Source organism: Macaca nemestrina, chromosome 19, assembly GCF_043159975.1.
Source record: "Macaca nemestrina isolate mMacNem1 chromosome 19, mMacNem.hap1, whole genome shotgun sequence".
Classification (NCBI taxonomy): Eukaryota; Metazoa; Chordata; class Mammalia; order Primates; family Cercopithecidae; genus Macaca; species Macaca nemestrina.
Window position 1 is genome coordinate 83260959 of NC_092143.1, and position 19797 is coordinate 83280755.

A 19797-nucleotide genomic window follows, 5' to 3' on the forward strand; every position below is an offset into this window, starting at 1 on the left:
CGTGCCAGTGGTTCATATTCTTTTTATATTTCTGCACCTGGAGATTATTTGCCAGCTAGAAAAGTTTCCCTTCTCTAGTCACCTATTTTCTGGGAGACAAAGAAATTAAGTCTGGCCAAGTTAGGATAATAAGTGGTTATTAGATTATGTGCTCATTTAGGATGATGACTCTCAACCGTGGCTGCACATTGGAATAACACTGGGGTCTCTTAAATGTACCCCAATACCTGAGTCCCACTTTGACTGAATCAGAATGAGGGAGGGTGTGGCTGCCTCTCGGTAATTTTTAAATCTTCCCAGATGATTATAATTTGTAGCCTTAGTTAACAACCACTGCTTTATAGAGCTGTCTCCTCTTAGTTATAGTGAAATCAGAACTAACATATTGGAAAAAATTAAGGAATGTGAGAGGGAGGGATGAGAGGGTGCAGAGCAGAGGAAAAGCAGAACAGGACTTGATACAGTAATGAGTCGCTTAACAATAGGGTATGCCCTGAGCAGTGTGTCCTTAGGCAGTTTTGTCATTGTGTGAATATCGCAGAGTGTGCTCACACAAACCTCGACGGCACAGCCTTCTGCACACGTAGGCCTTATGGGACAGTCCATTGTTCCCATACAGCTTGTTACTGTACTTAATACTGTAGGGCAGTTGTAACACCATGGTAAGTGTTTCTATAGCTAAACGTAGAAAAGGTGCAGAAAAATACATGATAAAAGATTAAAAAATGGTACGTTTTATAGGGCACTTACCAGAGGACTCAAAGTTGCTCTCTGTGAGTCAGTGGTAAAGGCCTAGGACATTACCGTACACTCTTGTAGACGTTATAAACACTGCACATTTAGGCTATACCAAATTCATTAAAAAAAAGTTATACTATGATGTTATGATAGCTCTGACATCACAAGGTGTTAGGAATTTTCCATCTCCATTATAATCTTACAGGATCACTGGCCTGTATACAGTCCATCATTGACCAAAACATCATTATGTAGCATGTGACTTTAATTAAAAATTAGTTGATTTCAGCTGGGCACTGGCACACACCTGTAATCCCAGCACTTTGAGAGGTCAAGGTGGGTGGATTGCTTGAGCCCAGGAGTTCGAGACCAGCCTGGACAACGTAGTGAGACCCCCGTCTCTACACAAAATTTTAAAAGTCAGCTGGCTCTGGTGGTGCATGCTTATGATCCCTACTACTCCAGAAGCTGAGGTGAGAGGATCACTTGAGCTCAGGAATTTGAGGCTACAGTGAGCTAATGATCACATCACTGTACTCCAGCCTGGGCAACAGAGCGAGACCCAGTCTCAAAAGAAAAAAAAATTGATTTCCTAATATGTGAATTGAACTTAACATATTTAGCTAACCACACTTAACAGGTATTACTGATATCCTCCTAAAGTTAATTAGTTGTTTCAGGCCAGGCACGTGGCTCGTGCCTGTAATCCCAGCACTTTGGGAGGCCAAGGCGGGCGGATCACCTGAGGTCAGGAGTTTGAGACCAGACTGGCCAACATGGCGAAACCCTGTCTCTAGTAAAAATACAAAAATTAGCCAGATGTGGTGATGGGCGCCTGTAGTCCCAGCTACTCAGGAGGCTGAGGCAGGAGAATTGCTTGAACTCGAGAGGCGGAGGTTAGAGTGAGCTGAGATCATGCTATTGCACTGCAGCCTGGACGACAGAGCAAGACTCTGCCTCAAAAAAAAAAAAAGATAAAGTTAATTAGTTTTTTCATTCTGCAAAGCTGTAATTGTGACTTGCGGTTTAGAAGTGGGTGTTGGGGATGAGACACAGGGTAGCCACTCTGGGAGACGGGTGAGAATCACCAGCGTTTTCCCCACAGTACACGTTCTTCAGGGGATGCTTAGTAACCCAGCTCAACAACTTTATTTTCTAGGGCATGGAGGAGGAAGTCGATTGGAAATGTTCTCATAAAGTTTTTTTTTCATGTTTTCATGTTCCTGTGTCCTTACGTTGGTATCTGCACATACTATAAACTTTTAGTGATCTTTTTTCTTTTTGGCTAAGTGCCGTTTTATATACTTCTCAGTCAGCTCTGCTCTGCTTGCCTTTCTCTAGGTCAAGGTTTTTCAGCATTAACACTAGTGCCATTTTGGGCTAGAAGATTCTTTGAGGGTAGCGAGGGCTGTCTTGTGCAGTGTAGGATGTTTAGCAGTGGCCCTGGCCTCTACCCACTGGATGTCAGTAATACCTCTTTCCCCACTGTGGTAACCAGTAACGTCTCCAAACATGGTCAAGCCACCCCCGATAGGAACCACTGAGAACCGGTGTTACTAACCTCCTGCATTTCAGTACATTTCACTAAACCAGCTGTTGAGCCTGCCTTTAAGCAGCTTACCTTTCTGTAGCAGACATGATAAATCACATTTATGCAATATTTGGCATTGCCGTGTCCCGAGCGGCTCACATATATCAGTGGTGTTTGGTAGTGGAAGGCAGTGGTTCCCTACTGGTGTGCTCATTGGAACCACCTGATGAACTTCAAAATCTGCTGATGTCTGTGTCTGAGCTTTGAATCCAACAGACAGACAAGTTTGGGAACCACTGGTATAGGGAATGGTTCAGTATTAATCAAGCTAGTTGAAGCTGCCTTCTTGGAGGAGTAGAACCAGAGGAATTAGGCCCTGATGGCTCAGCAGGGTTTGCCTGGGGAACCACATTCCCTATGAGAGAGCGTTCGGGAATTTTATACAGAGACCACATGCATAGAACTGTTAGATTACTTTCTCAGCGTGATAAAGGGTCTCCCAGGTACATAATGCAAATGTTACAGTTTAAAGTATGTGCACCTTTGTTTTGGCTAGATATTGCCAATTTGCTGTCTAACTTACGTTCCTAGGAGAAATGTATGCAGGTTCCTGTTACTGCTAACCTTTGGTATTGTTAGATTTTATTTTATTTTTTTAATCATTCTGGAGTGGTATGGATTTTTTTTTAATTTTAAATTTTTCTTTTATTTAAAAATTTTTTTGTGGGTATCTAAATAGGTGTATGTATTTATGGGGTACATGAGATGTTTTGTTACAGACATGCAATGTGAAATAAGCACGTCATGGAGAATAGGTTATCCCCTCAAGCATTTATCCTTTGAGTTACAAATAATCCAGTTACATACTTTAAGTTATTTTAAAATACACAATTGTTGGCCAGGCACGGTGGCTCACGCCTGTAATCCCAGCACTTTGGGAGGCTGAGGCGGGCGGATCCCAAGGTCAGGATATCGAGACCATCCTGGCTAACATGGTGAAACCTCGTCTCTACTAAAAATACAAAAAATCAGCTGGGCCGGGTGGCGGGCGCCTGTAGTCCCAGCTACTCAGGAGGCTGAGGCAGGAGAATGGCGTGAACTCGGGAGGCGGAGCTTGCAGTGAGCCGAGATCACACCACTGCACTTCAGCCTGGGCTACAGAGCGAGACTCCGTCTCAAAAAAATAATACACAACTATTACTGGCTATAGTCATCCTATTGTGCTGTCAAATAGTAGGTCTTAATTCATTCTTTCTATTTGTTTAGTACCCATTAACCATCCCCACCTCACCCCCAACCCCTACCCTTCTGAGCCTTTCATAACCATCTTTCTATTCTCTCTGTTTGTAAGTTCAATTGATTTGGTTTTTAGAACCCACGAATAAGTGAGAACATGTGATGTTTGTCTTTCTGTGCCTGGTGTATTTCACTTAACATAATGGTCTCCAGTTCCATCCATGTTATTGCAAATGACTGGATCTCATTCTTCCTATGGCTGAATCGTACTCCATTGTGTGTATGTACTACATTGTCTTGATCCACTTATCCGTTGATGAGCACTTAGGTTGCTTCCAAATCTTAGTTATTGTAAACAGTGCTGCAACAAACATGTTTCTTTAATATACTGATTTCCTTTCTTTTGGGTATATACCCCGCAGTCGAATAGCTGGATCACATGGTAGCTCAATTTTATTTTTTTTGAGGAATCTCCAAACTGTTTTTCATAGTGGTTGTACTAATTCACATTCTCACCAACAGTGTGTGCGAGGGTTCCCTTTTCCCCACATCCTCACCAGCATTTGTTATTGCCCGTCTTTTAAATATAAGCCATTTTAACTGGGGTAAGATGATATTTCATTGTAGTTTGGATTTGCATTTCTCTGATGATCAGTGATGTCGAGCACCTTTTCATATGCCCGTTTGGCATTTGTGTGTCTTCCTTTGAGAAATGTCTATTCAAATATTTTGCCCAGTTTTTGATTGGGTTATTAGATTTTTTCCTGTAGAGTTGTTTGAGCCCCTTATATATTCTGGTTATTAATCCCTTGTCAGATGGGCAATTTGCAAATATTTTGTCTCATTCTGTGGGTTGTCTTTTCACTTTGTTGCTTGCATCCTTTGCTGTGTAGAAGCTTTTTAACTTGATCCCATTTGTCCATGTTTGTTTTGGTGCCTTTGCTTGTGGGGTATTGCTCAAAAGAAGTCTTTGCCCGGTCCAATGTCCTGGAGATTTTCCTGAAATTTTTATTTATTTATTTATTTATTCATTCATTCTTTCATTCATTTAGAGATGGAGTCTCGCTCTGTCGCCCAGGCTGGATTGCAGTGGCGCAATCTCGGCACACTGCAACCTCCACCTCCCGAGTTCAAGCTGTTCTCCTGCCTCAGCCTCCCTGGCAGCTGGGATTACAGGCACGCACCACCATGCCTGGCTAATTTTTGTATTTTTAGAAGAGATGAGGTTTCACCATATTGGCCAGGCTGGTCTTGATCTCCTGACCTTGTGATCTGCCCTCCTCAGCCTCCCAAAGTGCTGGGATTACAGGTGTGAGCCACTGTGCCTGGACCCAATGTTTTCTTGTAGTAGTTTCATAGTTGGAGCTCTTAGGTTTGAGTTTTTAATCCATTTTGATTTGATTTTTGTATATGGCAAGAGACACGGTCTAGTTTCACTCTTCTGCATATGGATATCCAGTTTTCCCGGCACCATTTATTGAAGAGACAGTCTTTTCCCCAGTGTATGTTCTTGGCACCTTTGTCAAAAATGAGTTCACTGTAGGTGTGCGGATTTGTGTGTGGGTCCTCTATTCTGTTCCTTTAGTCTGTGTATCTGTTTTTATGCCAGTACCATGCTGTTTTGGTTACTGTGGCTCTGTAGTATAATTTGAAGTCAGGTAATGTGATTCCTCCAGTTTTATTCTTTTTGGTTGGGATAGCTTGTCTATTCCAGGTCTTTTGTGGTTCCATGTAAATTTTAGGATTTTGTTTTTCTATTTCTGTGAAGTAGTATGGACATTTTAACAATGTTGATTCTTCCAGTCTGTAAATACGGAATGTTTTTCTATTTTTTGGTGTCCTCTTCAATTTCCTTAATCAGTGTTTTATAGTTTTCATTATAGAGGTCTTTTACTTCTTTGATTAAGTTAATTCCTAGGTATTTAATTTTATGTGTGGCTATTGTAAATGGGATTACTTTTTAAATTTCTTTTTCACATAGTTCAGTGTTGGCGTATAGAAATGCTACTGACTTTTATATGTTAATTTTGTATCCTGTAACTTTACTGAAAGTTTTAAAATCAGTTCTAATAGTTTTTTTTTTTTAAACATGGTCACTTACTTTAATAACAATACATATACCGTGTTATCACCATGGGATATAAATTCAGGTTAGACAAGATAATTTCCCAAGTGTAATAGCATTCTGTAGTATATAAAAGTTTGTGTATGCTCTCTGGCCAAACCAGCTTGCTCAGAAGACCTTCATCAGTTTCATTATAGGTAATTTGTTTAGTTTAATGTTTACAGTTCTTACGGAGAAAATAACACACATTTAAAAAGCGTTCATTTTTTCCATGAGTGCTTAAAATACATATTTCTATTTCAAGGTGACATTTAAAAATTATTCTAATATAACAGCAGCAAAAATATAGTCTGTAGTTACAAAAGAAGTAAGCTAGAATCCGTAAGTTGTGCTCATGTTTACAATTGTGATTCTTTAATAAATACTATCACTATGCAGCTCTATTGTAAGCTTTCAAGATTTGGTTAAACACACCCACATACATACTGCCAGTTGTGGGAGGCTTTACAAGTTATATTCCCTGCACTCTTTGGACAGAGTTCTAAAAGAGCCAGCCAGTCCACAAGACAGGCATTAACTGGGGCAAATAGGACTCTTGTATAACATCTAAAACATGAGATTCTGCAACAAACTGGGGGCACTACAGGGTTGGCCTGGTATCTTCTTTAGAACTAATTTCATCACACAGTTTAAGAAGGTGGACATTTCAACACCATCAAGAGCATTTAGGTGACATGTTTCTTTTACGCTAACTTGACTTCCTTGAATGGCCTAGTTTGTAAACTAGTCACTAGTAATTCGGTCACCAGGCAAATCAAGAAAGGAAGTCAGTATTCAAAATGCCATGTTACCATCTGAACTCACTCAAATAGTTCACTTTCAACATTAATATGTAACTTCAATAATGAGATGTCTAACTAAAGCAAACTCCTCCAACAAGACGAAGACAGCATCTCATTTAAATGCTCATCTTTTCCTTCCGTATTACCTTTGACTAATGTTTTAGTTCTAAACAGTTTTTACAGTCCCAACATTAACATTGTAAACAGATTTATCAAGCTATTTATACATCTTTTTGCTCACCATTGCTTCATGAATCTCTTGCTTTTCCCTCTGTTACGGACTCTGTTATCTAAGTTTTTTTAATTTTTTTTTTGAGACAGAGTCTCGCTCTGTCACCCAGGCTGGAGTGCCGTGGCGCAATCTCGGCTCACTGCAAGCTCCGCCTCCCGGGCTTACGCCATTCTCCTGCTTTGGCCGCCCAAGTAGCTGGGACCACAGGCACCCGCCACCACACCCGGCTAATCTTTCTTTTTTTTTTTTTTTGTATTTTAGTAGAGATGGGGTTTCACCATGTTAGCCAGGATGGTCTCGATCTCCTGACCTTGTGATCCACCCGCCTCGGCCTCCCAAAGTGCTGGGATTACAGGCGTGAGCCACCACGCCCAGCCCTGTAATCTACATTTAAAGTGAATTTACTTCATAGTTTATTTCATGTTTCTAGTTCTTGGGATACTAATGCTTCTACTAGTTACTTTTGCTGAGTCTTTCTGATTTTCTTCCAGTGGCTTCTAATTTTTTGATATTTAAAAAATTTTAATGTGAGCTCACATTCATTGAGGCTGCTTTTTGCTTTAGGAATCCCATGACGTGTCTTAGTCTTTGGAAGTGTCTCTAGAGAGTACTTTTGCAGAAATGTTGAAGGTGTTAAAAGCCTTTGTGATTTTTTTCAACTTGGGGATCCCCTGTCCCATGTGGCCTAGGCCTAGGCTTTCATGTTCTTGCAAATAATCTTCTATGCCACCCATCTCTGGACAGGTTCCTTGCTGACTCCATAGACATGTGAACAGTTTTTGCAGTTCCCTTTTCATTTCATTCCTTTGAATTTCTGGGCTTTATGTGCAGATTTCAAATTCCATTCTAGCCTCGCCCTGCTCATAACAAGCTTGAAGTCACATCTTCTGTTCTCTGGAACGTATTAAAGCTCTACCACCTTGAGGGCAAGTCTGGAACCCAGACCTTCCTGGGCCACCATGGAAATCAGCTCCCACTTAGTGGTCTGCCTTTGATCTCCACTTATTTTGTGTTTGGGTAGCGCAAAACAAAACGGGTGCACGTGTGTGTGTGTGTGTGTGTGTGTGTGTGTGTAATACAGTCTGTCCTCTGAATCTGTGGGTTTTGCATTCTTGTGCTTTACCAACCTTGGATCAGAAATACTCAGAATAAAAAAAGGGGTAGTTGCTTCTGTATTGCACATGTATAGACATTTTTTTCTTGTCATTATTTCATTATTCTCTAATAATAATAAAGTGTAACAGCTATTTACATAGCATTTACATTATATTAGGTACTGTCAGTAATCTAGAGATGGTTTGAAGTATACAGGAGGATGTGCCTAGGCTATATGCAAATACTGTGACATTTCCTGTCAGGGACATTCATGAATTTTGATATCCAGTGAGGGTTCCTGTAGTGTGAAACGTTTCCACATATGGGTGTGTGAGGGTCTGAGTTTGATTGGTTCCCACATTTAGGGAAGTGAGTCTGTCATGATCGTAGGCACTTGTTTTAAACTTTTGATATGTCTGTTTTGATACCATTTTAACATTTGCAGATTACATTTGAAAATGCCAAGATATTCATAGTATTTTTGAAAGGAATTGAGAAGTCATTATTCTAATAATAGAACTCATTGAAAAGGGGTCTATAATTTTATAAAATTATCAGTTCATCTTAAGATACAGTCTTTTCAAAGTAACAGCAGCTGAATTCTATAGTATATTTGGGTACATCGACTACCTCAAAAGAATAAATTAACATTTATTTTTGTAGAAAATAAGCAGTTGTTAAATAGCCTGGGAAAATGTAGTAAGTTTTACTTAATGCTAACTCATAATTTGTGGCTAGAAATGGCAGTCATATGAACATACATGTTGTGCTATTTATTAATATATTACTTTTCAATTATTCCCTTTTTTTGGTAATTAGGTAGAAACAGAAAAGAAAGATGTTCTTGATTTTGGTGACTTGACTTATGGAGGCTGGAAAGCTCTCCCACTAAAATTGATAAACCGAACGCATGCCACTGTGCCAATTAGACTGATTATTAATGCTGTAAGTACGAACATACAGTAAGAAACTGTTTACAGAATGCACTGATCTTATGAAAGCACATTTTTTTAAGGATTTTGTTAACAAGCTTAGCATTACACTGTTGGCTTTACTGAACGGATTCTTGTATTTCTGAACAGAACGCCGTAGCCTGGCGCTGTTTCATGTTTTCCAAGGAACCCGTCCGAGCTCCTGTGGAAGCTGCTCCTTGCACTGATGTGGTCACCCGGCTAGTAGGCCCTTCTGTGGTCAACCACATGATGCCTGCTAGTTATGATGGACAGGTAGGAGAGAACTGGCTTAGAATTAAAGAGGAGATTAAGCTTCTAAACTGCTTTTCTTTCATTAAGATTTTAATCTTAATACCAGTTTACATTAAGTCAAATTTTTCTTTTAATTTCAATAGGATCCAGAATTTCTGATGATTTGGGTTCTTTTCCATAGTCCAAAGAAACAGATCAGCTCTTCAGGTATCATGTTTACATTGTGTGGGAACTGCTTTAATCTGTAGCTAAATAAACTACAAATTTGAGATGTATTTCCTTTATCAGTAAGTGTCAGTACCTCGAAATTTGTCAAGTATTTTATGTTTTTTTGAAATTGAGGCAGATGGCATGCTCTTTTGGGTCAATCCTGTGTAAGTGTGGGGAACTCCTGCAGGTAGCACTGAAAACCTTTTCAAATGTTTTCTATTAATTGATCTTATCACGTTTACCAGTTGAATGTTTTCTTTCTTTTTCCACCTTTCTCTTCACTCATTTCTATTATTTTAACTCTTAAAAATCTTCTTGCCTAAATGTTTTTATTGCCCCTAAGGGCACTGTGTGAGACTGCTGATGGCATTTAGAATTAAATAACTCTCTGGTCTCTGAGCTAAAAGAATGTATTTTTTTTTTTTTTTTTTTTTTTAGAGGTTCTGGACTCAGCAGAAGAATTCTTCGCAAAAGTTGATATAGAAGTAGACAGCCCAAACCCTACGCCAGTTCTTAGAAGTGTGAGTCTCCGAGCAAGAGCGGGAATAGCTAGGATCCACGCTCCCAGGGACTTGCAGGTAGCCTCAGTCCTCCTTTCTGCCATCACTGCTTTCATTCATGCTGAGTTCACTTTGTGACAGTTCGTTGAAATGTCTATCTTGCCCCATCCTCCAGACGATGCATTTCTTGGCCAAAGTGGCTTCCTCAACAAAGCAGCACTTACCTTTGAAAAATGCTGGGAACATTGACGTTTATTTGGATATCAAGGTATGCACTTCCATCAGAGTGCCATACGATAGGCCTTCCTCAGACTGCGAGAGCTCCTTGCTTTCTGCAGGGCTCTTGTGCCCTTCCTGGCCCAACAGAGTGCCCTGAGCCTCAGATGAAAGAATCACTGAGAGTTTTTAAAAACTGGGTGTTACATAACGTAAAATGTATGCTGTGGCGCTTTTAAGTTTGAAGTCCAGTGTCTTGAATATGACAACCAAGTTCTTAGATTAGTTCCTGAAAAACATGCATGTCACCCTTTGGTTGGAGTTGGTGGAGAGTGATCCACACACGTTGACATCATTTCTGAGATCTGAGGGTGAGTGAGAGGGGGTTAGTGATCCAAAATTGGGGGTGAGGTGGAAGATAAGGTTTGCTGTAGAAGAGAAAGAAATATCCTTTCCAAGAGAACAGGTCAAGTTGAGACCGTGACAGATGAGAAGAGGACAAACAACCTGTCCTAGTAAGTGAGAAGGGCACGTGCGGCAGGAGCCACTGAGCACTGAGTGAAAGCTGAGGTTTGTACGTTGGCATTCAGTTATGATTATGTAACTATATTTAGGTCCCAGAACAAGGAAGTCACTTTTCAGTGGATCCAAAGAATCTATTCCTTAAACCTGGAGAAGAACATGAGGTTATTGTTTCATTTACTCCAAAGGATCCTGAAGCCTGTGAGGAAAGGTAACACAAAAATGTTATAATGGGCCGGGCACAGTGGCTCACACCTGTAATCCCAGCACTTTGGGAGGCCGAGGCGGGTGGATCACCTGAGGTCAGGACCAGCTTGGGCAACATGGCCAAACCCTGTCTCTACTAAAAATGCAAAAATTAGCAGGATGTGGTGGTGTGCACCTGTAGTTTCAGCTACTCGGGAGTCTGAGGCGGGAGAATCGCTTGAACCCAGGAGGCGGAGGTTGCAGTGAGCCGAGATCACACCTCTGCACTCCAGGCTGGGCGACAGAGCGAGAGTCCGTCTGAAAAAAAAAAGTTTTAATGACAGTTTTACTCGTCTCTCAAAACAGCCACTCACATGTGCTTCAAAATTTCACAGCCTGAATGACAAAGTCCATATATTTCTTACCTAACAGATGGTATGACTCTGTTTAATCTCCTTTCATTTAGCTTCAGATTGTCTTCTCTTTTTTAAACTAAAAATCTTCTTTTAAACCACCTGAATAGAAATGAAGAAATTATTATTTTCAAGTATATTCTGACAAAAGTAAATAATAAAAGATCAATTTGATGTTTCTCACTTTTTTTTTTTTTGAGACGGAGTCTCACTCTGTCGCCCAGTCTGGAGTGCAATGGCTGGATCTCAGCTCACTGCAAGCTCCGCCTCCCGGGTTTGAGCCATTCTCCTGTCTCAGCCTCCCGAGTAGCTGGGACTACAGGCACCCGCCACCTCGCCCAGCTAGTTTTTTGTATTTTTTTAGTAGAGACGGGGTTTCACTGTGTTAGCCAGGATGGTCTCGATCTCCTGACCTCGTGATCCGCCCGTCTCGGCCTCCCAAAGTGCTGGGATTACAGGCGTGAGCCACCGTGCCTGGCCTGATGTTTCTCACTTTTTCTCCTGAAAGTATTAGTTGACCGTGTCAGCTGTTAAGATCTTTCTCCATTTCTTCTCTAAGCCCATGACTTCTTGGCACCCAAATCATGAGTGAGTATCAACTTAGAGTCAGAGTCCCACTGTCATGAGTACTGAGCTTGCTTGTGTTACCCTAGCTTAAAGTATACTCTCCTCTGACACACACATGGCTTATCCCCCTGCCTGGGTTATAGAACACTTCACCGTGCGCTCAGTCTCTTCTTGTGACCTTACAGAAGAGAAGAGTCTGGTCTGCACCAGCGTGAATGCCACTGCCTGGAATGCTTGCTCTCAACCTCCCTGGGCTGGCGCCTTCTGGGAGACTTTCCTCCACTGTTCCCAAATGTCTCATAAATAGCATTCCCAAAGCACGATGGCTTCTCACACCCCCCACGTGCAGGTGCCATTGTGATCGTCTCTCTCCTTGTCTGTATTCTTCTCTGCAGCACAAATCTAAGGGTGGGAATAGCATCATATCCCCAGCACCTAGCTCAGTCTTTTGAACAATGGAAACATGTAGGAAATAGTTGGGAAAAGAATCAAATACAGGACCTTCAACTCAGAATTCTTTCTTAGGATGTTGAAAATACTTGTGCAGCCATTTGGACCTCAGTATGAAGTCATGTTAAAAGGTGAAGTCATTTCTTCAGGAAGTAAACCTCTGTCACCTGGACCTTGCTTAGATACGCCATCGATTTTGTCCAACAAACAGTCTCTGGCGTGGGGAGGCGTCCCTCTTGGTAGAGCACAGTAAGTGTCAGGGACTGACAAACAGTCCACTATTTATACATATTTCGGAGCAGACCACAAATTAATGTTTGCAGGAAAATTTTGTCATAATAGACACTCTTCAGGCTCAATTGTGCAGAACTGGAAAAACCTCCTAGATGGGCGCGTGTCCTGATTCAGCTTTTCTTTCACATATATTCCAGTCCTTCAAAGAGCACCTGACACATGACCAACAGTACAGTTGCTGCTGAGGAGGGAGTATCCCCTTAAACTCACTGCCACTCTGTAGTTGTCAAAAGCCAGCTAAGAGACAGATTTATGGAGAGCTGCACAGAGAATATGCAGTACATCCATTCTTCTGAATGGTCTAAATTTCTCAGTCAGCAACCGCATGGTTTTAGCAAAACCCATAGAATTGTTTTTAATGCACCAGACTTGGGTGTCAAACTTCCCGACCACACTGAATGGAGCATGTAGGGGAGAGGGGTACCTTAGGAAATGGGAGGTAGTATTTACTGTAAAATTGTTTGGTGGGGTTTTTTTTTTTTGAGACTCCCTGTATTGTACAGGTTTATCTTTAAAAGGATCTCTGGAAGAAACGTCTCTGAGAAGCCTGTGGCAGAAACAATTACACGTCACTCGAGCAGTAACTGGCTTGTTCTTGACTTTCAAGTGCGTTTCACTGATGATGTGACTCTGGAGACCTAGCCTCTCCCATCCCGCCTGATAGCTCTGTACTTGAAAATGATAACCACAGACAGGGCTTTACAAGTTATAAAATAAATACACGAGAATGAAAACTTTACAAAATAATGTTTCTTTCAGGTAATTCTTCCCCAGTCATTGTCCCTGTGGAAGGCTTTTCCTGGAGGTGTCAATAGCCAAAGTTGTCTGCGTTTCTCTTAACACAAGGTAGATGAGACGTAGACCTCAGCTGCTGGTTTATTAGCTGCTGATATTCTCCAACTTTGAGTAAAACAGAGATTTACTCATGTATTCTCTGTTCTCCAGTGAAGACAGGATTCACATAGTTTCCACAATTGAAGTGTTTTTATCAGTCAAGTACTATTATATGTCCATTCTTTTGCATTGTAGCTTCTTTAAAAGTAGAGTTAATTCAATATACTGTTTAAAAGACTACTTTGTGGCCGGGCGCGGTGGCTCAAGCCTGTAATCCTTGCACTTTGGGAGGCCGAGACGGGCGGATCACGAGGTCAGGAGATCGAGACCATCCTGGCTAACCCGGTGAAACCCCGTCTCTACTAAAAAATACAAAAAACTAGCCGGGCGAGGTGGCGGGCGCCTGTAGTCCCAGCTACTCGGGAGGCTGAGGCAGGAGAATGGCGTAAACTCGGGAGGCGGAGCTTTCAGTGAGCTGAGATCCGGCCACTGCACTCCAGCCTGGGCGACAGAGCGAGACTCCGTCTCAAAAAAAAAAAAAAAAAAGACTACTTTGTGCAAATGAGCCTCTTAGCCTAGGACCCCTTGTTTCCCTGAAAGCTCGCTTGGATAAGCTAGGTATTCCAGCTAGGGGTGATATTGACTTAATGACTTGATGGATTTCTTCACCTGGATTTTCACTGATAGTTGTTTTATATGACAGATAATACCTATACACGTAGTATAAATAATAAGGTCAGCTGCAGAGCTATTTCTGGAGAGAGATTAAACCAAAAAGCCTCTATAGGGTGAGTCTTGAGGCTACATTTTCAGAAACATAGAGTCTAGGACTGTGGGGAGATAATTGCAGGCTGCTGAAATGGCTCGTGTAGGCAGTTCTTCTCTAGACGTTGTGGTTGTTTTTAATTGGCTTTGTTCTTATAACAATAGCAATATCCATGGAGAAAAACTATATTTAAAATGTGTAATTGTTTTTAGGCTTCAGAAACTAGCTTTGAGAAATAATTCTGCATCCACAACGCAACATTTACGACTGCTAGTTAGAGGACAAGATCAGGACTGCTTTCAGGTTCGTAGAGTACGCGGGTTCTTGTGCCTTCTGTCTGGGTCTGCAGCACTTACCTATGCAGACCCTTTTGTGTTGTTACCTTTTAAGAATTGGTGTTAATGGTATGTTTTGTTTGTGCTACTGCTGTGTTTTATGCAGTTACTGTTTTTAAATTGTAGCTTCAAAACACTTTTGGTTCAGAACAGCGATTGACCAGTAACTGTGAGATCAGAATTCACCCAAAGGAAGACATTATCATCTCTGTATTATTTGCACCTACTCGATTATCTTGCATGTTGGCTAGACTAGAAATCAAACAACTTGGAAACCGATCACAACCAGGCGTAAAGTTCACAGTAAGATCATTTTATTGCTTTTCCCTTCCCCTGGAGTTTATGGCGTGTTATAACTATTGGTTTAACGTTGTAAATTATATACTCTGCCTTTTATAAGTGAAAATATGTAATTATCTAGACTTACAAGCAAGTTAAGGAGTAATTTATATGCTTTGTAGAATTGGCAAGTTATAATAGCAGCCAACATAGTATTCTTACAGGTATTAGTCTTTCTAATGCTTTTAAGTTTCATTTTATTTTGTTGTATTTTTTTTTTTATCCTGTATCTCCAGTGCTTCTGAGCGTGATAATCAGTTTTACCCTATCGTCATCTTCTAAATTTCACTTGGTACCTCTTAAAGTAGGCCTTATTCTCAACAACTTTAACAAACCCCATCCTGTGGAACAGAGACTCGACAGAGACCTGCAGGCCCAGCAGCGCTCCTGGGTGTTTATTTATTTATTTATTTTTTATTATACTTTAGGTTCTAGAGTACATGTACACAACAGCAGGTTTGTTACATATGTATACATGTGCCATGTTGGTGTGCTGCATCCATTAACTCGTTATTTACATTAGGTATATCTTAAGTTTCATTTTAATTTGGACATTTAAAAATATACCCAGAGTTTTAGGAACACATCTTTGGGTAAATCCACTTGGAGCTGTTTAAAATACTAACTTTCACGTTAAGTTTTATTTTATCAGTTGTCAGCACAAATACTGTCTTAGTCTGTTGAGTGGGCTATAGCTAAATACCACTGAGTAATTTATAATAAACAACAGAAATGTATTGCTCACAGTTCTGGAGGTTGGGAAGCCCAAGATCAGAGCACCAGCAGATGCGGCGTCTGGGGAGGGTTGCCCTCTGCCTTTTTGTGCCCACACACGGTGAGAAGGATGAGAGTGCTGCCTCCAGCCTCTTTTATAAGAGCACCAAGCCCATGCATGGGGCCGGAGCCCTCCTGGCTTAATCACTTCCCCAAAGGCCCCCCTCTTAGTACTGTCACATTGGAGACTAGGTTTCAACATGTGAATTTGCTGGGGGACATCCCCATTTAGACCATACCAAATACCCATTGACTGAATTTGCTAGCCCCAAGACAAGAGTTTTTATGCTTTTTAATTGCCAGCATAATATGTAAAAAGGATTTGAAGCCATTTGTGTAGACACATTCAGAGCAATTAGAGATAAAAGTGATAAATCGTAGAGGAAAGAAGCAACGGCAAGGCAGTCGGAAGAAACTCCAGCTGCGTGGTTGTGCGTGCCTTATAACTGCACAGGTGTTCGGCAGTGGGGCTGGAGCTCACATTTTGGTTCTATATCCTACTGTTGAAGAGGGGATGTGATAAATTACAAGATGAACAATATCTAAAAGTTTTTAGAATTAGATATGTATGACAAATACAGCTTTATTTGACACTGGAGCTTGACCTCTGTTTTCTGTGGAGTCACTTGACTGGCCCCACGAGCTGCGGTGGACAAAGCTGTTTAAAGATGTTAGTGGTCATTTTTACAACTGTCGCGCTTCCACGTGCACCCAAGAGACACTCAGAGCCTTCAAGGTCTCTGACGATCTGATTTTGTGTAAGGATAAAACTTGGTTTGTGGAGAGGACTAAACGGACTGTATTTTTCAGGCTTCTTGAATATATTCTGATTTGTTTAGGTTTACTAGCCATGATTTTGAGGTTGTTCTCAAGGAAGAGTCTCTGATAAGTCTCTAGTGATTTAGGGCAGAACCATTTGATTTAATAATCAACCAAGCAGGGGTTTGGCATCCTTTGAAGACAACCCAGGGTCCTGGTGGGATTCCTACCTGCAAAGATGGCTGCCCTGACCTCTCACAGAGGTGGACTGCATGGGGTTTGCCTGTGGGGTGAGTATGGCTATTATTTCACAAGAAGACTCAGAATTAACATTGCTGTGCCTTTGTAAAGATAAAGTAGCCTGGCAGAGTGGCGGAAGAGCTGTTAACATGGCAGGAGGATCCAGGGAGCCGGCCCTGTCTCTCTTACTTACACTCACCTTGGTATTTCCTCACTCGTCTCATCAGAAGCTGCTTGCTGTCCCAACTTGCCAGTTTGATTGTGAGGAACAAATGAAATGATCTGTGTTTTGAATACCGTAACCATGATAGGACTGCAATAAAAATGTATTGATTATTTGTTTCATGTTGATTGTATTCCGGGCACTACCCTCAGTCACTGTGTGGATGCTGTAATCTGAATGTGTCTCCCAAATTTCTGTATTGGAAACTTACTCTGCAGTACCACAGTGTTGGGAGATGGATCCCTTGGGAGGTGTTGAGCTCCTGAGGCTCTGCCCTCGGGAATGGATGAATGCTGTTACAAAAAGGCCTGAGGGAGGGAGTTGGGCCTTTTTGCCCTTCTGTCTTCTGCCATGCGAGGACACAGCATTTCTTCCCTCTGGAACATGCAGGATTCAAGGTGAGATCTTAGAAGCAGAGAGCAGCCCGGCCGGCTACAATGGCTCACGCCTGTAATCCCAGCACTTTGGGAGGCCAAGGTAGGTGGATCACAAGGTCAAGAGATAAGACTATCCTGACCAACATGGTGAAACCCCGTCTCTACTAAAAATACAAAAATCAGCTGGGCGTGGTGGTGGGCGCCTGTAGTCCCACCTACTCGGGAGGCTGAGGCAGTAAAATCGCTTGAACCCAGGAGGCAGAGGTTGGAGTGAGCTGAGATTGCGCCACTGCACTCCAGCCTGGCAACAGAGCGAGACTTTGTCTCAAACAAAAAGAAGGAGAGAGCAGCCCTCACCAGAAACCAGCACCTTGATCTTGGACTTCCAACCTCCAGAACTGTGAAGAGTAAATTTCTGTTCTTTATAAATTACCCGATCTCTAGTATTCTGTGACAGCAACACAAACAGACTGAGATGGTGGGTTGTTACCTGATCTATAGTATTCTGTGACAGCAACACAAACAGACTGAGATGGTGGATTGTTACCCGATCTGTAGTATTCTGTGACAGCAACACAGACAGACTGAGATGGTGGGTTGTCGCATTTTTTTTTTTTTTTTTTTTTTTTTTTTTTTGAGACGGAGTCTCGCTCTGTCGCCCAGGCTGCCGATCTATAGTATTCTGTGACAGCAACACAAACAGACTAAGATGGTGGATTGTTACCCGATCTATAATATTCTGTGACAGCAACACAAACAGAGTGAGATGGTGGGTTGTCACATTTTTTTTTTTTTTTTTGAGACGGAGTCTCGCTCTGTTGCCCAGGCTGGACTGCAGTGGCCGGATCTCAGCTCACTGCAAGCTCTGCCTCCCGGGTTTACGCCATTCTCCTGCCTCAGCCTCCCGAGTAGCTCGGACTACAGGCGCCCACCACCTCGCCTGGCTAGTTTTTTGTATTTTTTAATAGAGACGGGGTTTCACTGTGTTAACCAGGATGGTCTCGATCTCCTGACCTCGTGATCCGCCCGTCTCGGACTCCCAAAGTGCTGGGATTACAGGCTTGAGCCACCGCGCCCAGCCAGATTGTCACATTTTTATCTTCAAAACAACCATCTGAGATACGACCACTCTTGCCATTTTGCACTTGTGTAAACTGAGGCTGCGAGAGATGCGTGGCTGTGATTTTGCATCTTGCTTGCTGGTCAGGGGTAGACACAAGGTTCAAATTCAATCTGGCTGAATGCAGAGCGCACGTTTATGTACCGTGCAGTCTCTAGGGTGCTAATAACAGCTCGGTGTATTGTCATCTGGAGCAGTGGTTCTCTACCAGAGCTTGTGTTACCCGCAGGGGACATTGGCAGAGTCTGGAGTTACTCTGGTTTGTCGTAACTGGGGGCAGTACAGGAGTGCTACTGGCACCAGCTGGGTGAGGCCAGGGAGGCTGCCGAACATCTGAGGAAGCCCAGGATAGCTCCACCACAAAGAATCACGCTGGTCAACATTTCGGTAGTACTGAGGTTAGGAGCAATAGTGTTTCCTGTTTAGTCTGTGGATTTACGGTGTGAGTCAGATTTGTTTCATTTAATTTTTCTTTTTTCTTTTCTTTTTTTGAGACAGAGTCTTGCTCAATCACCAGACTGGAGTGCAGTGGCATGATCTCAGCTCACTGCAACCTCTGCCTCCCAGGTTCAAGCAATTCTCTTGCCTCAGCCTCCCGAGTAACTGGGACCACAGGCGCGTGCCACCACGCCCAGCTGATTTTTGTATTTTTAGTAGAGATGGGGTTTCACCATGTTGGCCAGGATGGTCTTGATCTCATGATGTGCCTACCTCAGCCTCCCAAAGTGCTGGGGTTACAGATGTGAGCCACCACAGCCAGCCAATCATTCTTTTTTCTTAACCTTGTTACTCAGTAGTAATTTGTGATTTCTTAGGCAGAATACTTAAATAATGAGTATTTTCAAAGGTACCTTTTCCCTTGTTTTTTACTATTTAGTTTCATTGATAAAATTTACTTGTACATTTCTATGGATAAAGAAAAATTAGAAACATTTTTGCTATTGAAACTACCAGAGGTCACTGAGTGAGGGAGGATTTGTCGGGGCTTCCAATCTGAAACCCTTTTAAATGTTGTTTGTTTGTTTGTTTGTTTGTTTGTTTATTATGTAATTATTTATTTTGAGACATCATCTCGCTCTGTCGCCCAGCCTGGAGTGCAGTGGCGTGATCTTGGCTCACTGCAACTTACACCTCCCATGTTCAAGCAATTCTCCTGCCTCAGCGTCTCGAGTAGCTGGGATTACAGGCGCCCGTCACCACGCCTGGCTAATTTTTGTATTTTTAGTAGAGATGGGGTTTTGCCATGTTGGCCACGTGTGTCTCGAACTCCTGACCTCAAGTGATCCGCCTGCCTTGGCCTCCCAAAGTGCTGAAATTACAGGCGTGAACCACTGTGCCAAGCCTGAAATGCTGTTTATTTGCACTAAAAGTCAAGACAGTACAAACTGATGAAAAAAATTACTTTTTCAAAATGTTATTTTGGTTTAGTACATACCAACTCGGAATAAGTTATGATGGTTTCAAGTTTGCAAGGAAGTATTTGCAACCTGTTTTAGTACAACTTGAGTATCCCTAATCTGAAAATTCAAAATCCACAACACTCCAAAATCAGAAACTTTTATTTTTTTATTTTTTATTTTTTATTTTTTTTGGAAACGGAGTCTCGCTCTGTCGCCCAGGCTGGAGTGCAGTAGTGCAGTCTTGGCTCACTGCAAGCTCCGCCTCCCGGATTCACGCCATTCTCCTGCCTCAGCCTCCTGAGTAGCTGGAACTATAGGTGCGCACTAC

General features: G+C 42.0%; 1 protein-coding gene across 11 annotated transcripts in view; it reads left to right on the forward strand.

The window, feature by feature from the left end:
* Window positions 1–19797, forward strand: part of LOC105478933 (centrosomal protein 192) — a 144056-nt gene that overhangs the window by 76941 nt on the left and 47318 nt on the right. For all 11 annotated transcript variants that reach the window (XR_011617172.1, XR_011617173.1, XM_011736671.3 and 8 more), the window contains 9 exons: window positions 8559–8684; window positions 8822–8965; window positions 9088–9151; window positions 9593–9732; window positions 9830–9922; window positions 10485–10603; window positions 12084–12257; window positions 14115–14205; window positions 14364–14540. Coding sequence is in view for 9 of the 11 variants with exons in the window: in XM_011736671.3 (XP_011734973.2) it covers window positions 8559–8684; window positions 8822–8965; window positions 9088–9151; window positions 9593–9732; window positions 9830–9922; window positions 10485–10603; window positions 12084–12257; window positions 14115–14205; window positions 14364–14540 (1128 nt within the window). In the remaining 2 variants the exon portion in view is untranslated. The remainder of the gene's footprint in view (window positions 1–8558; window positions 8685–8821; window positions 8966–9087; window positions 9152–9592; window positions 9733–9829; window positions 9923–10484; window positions 10604–12083; window positions 12258–14114; window positions 14206–14363; window positions 14541–19797) is intronic.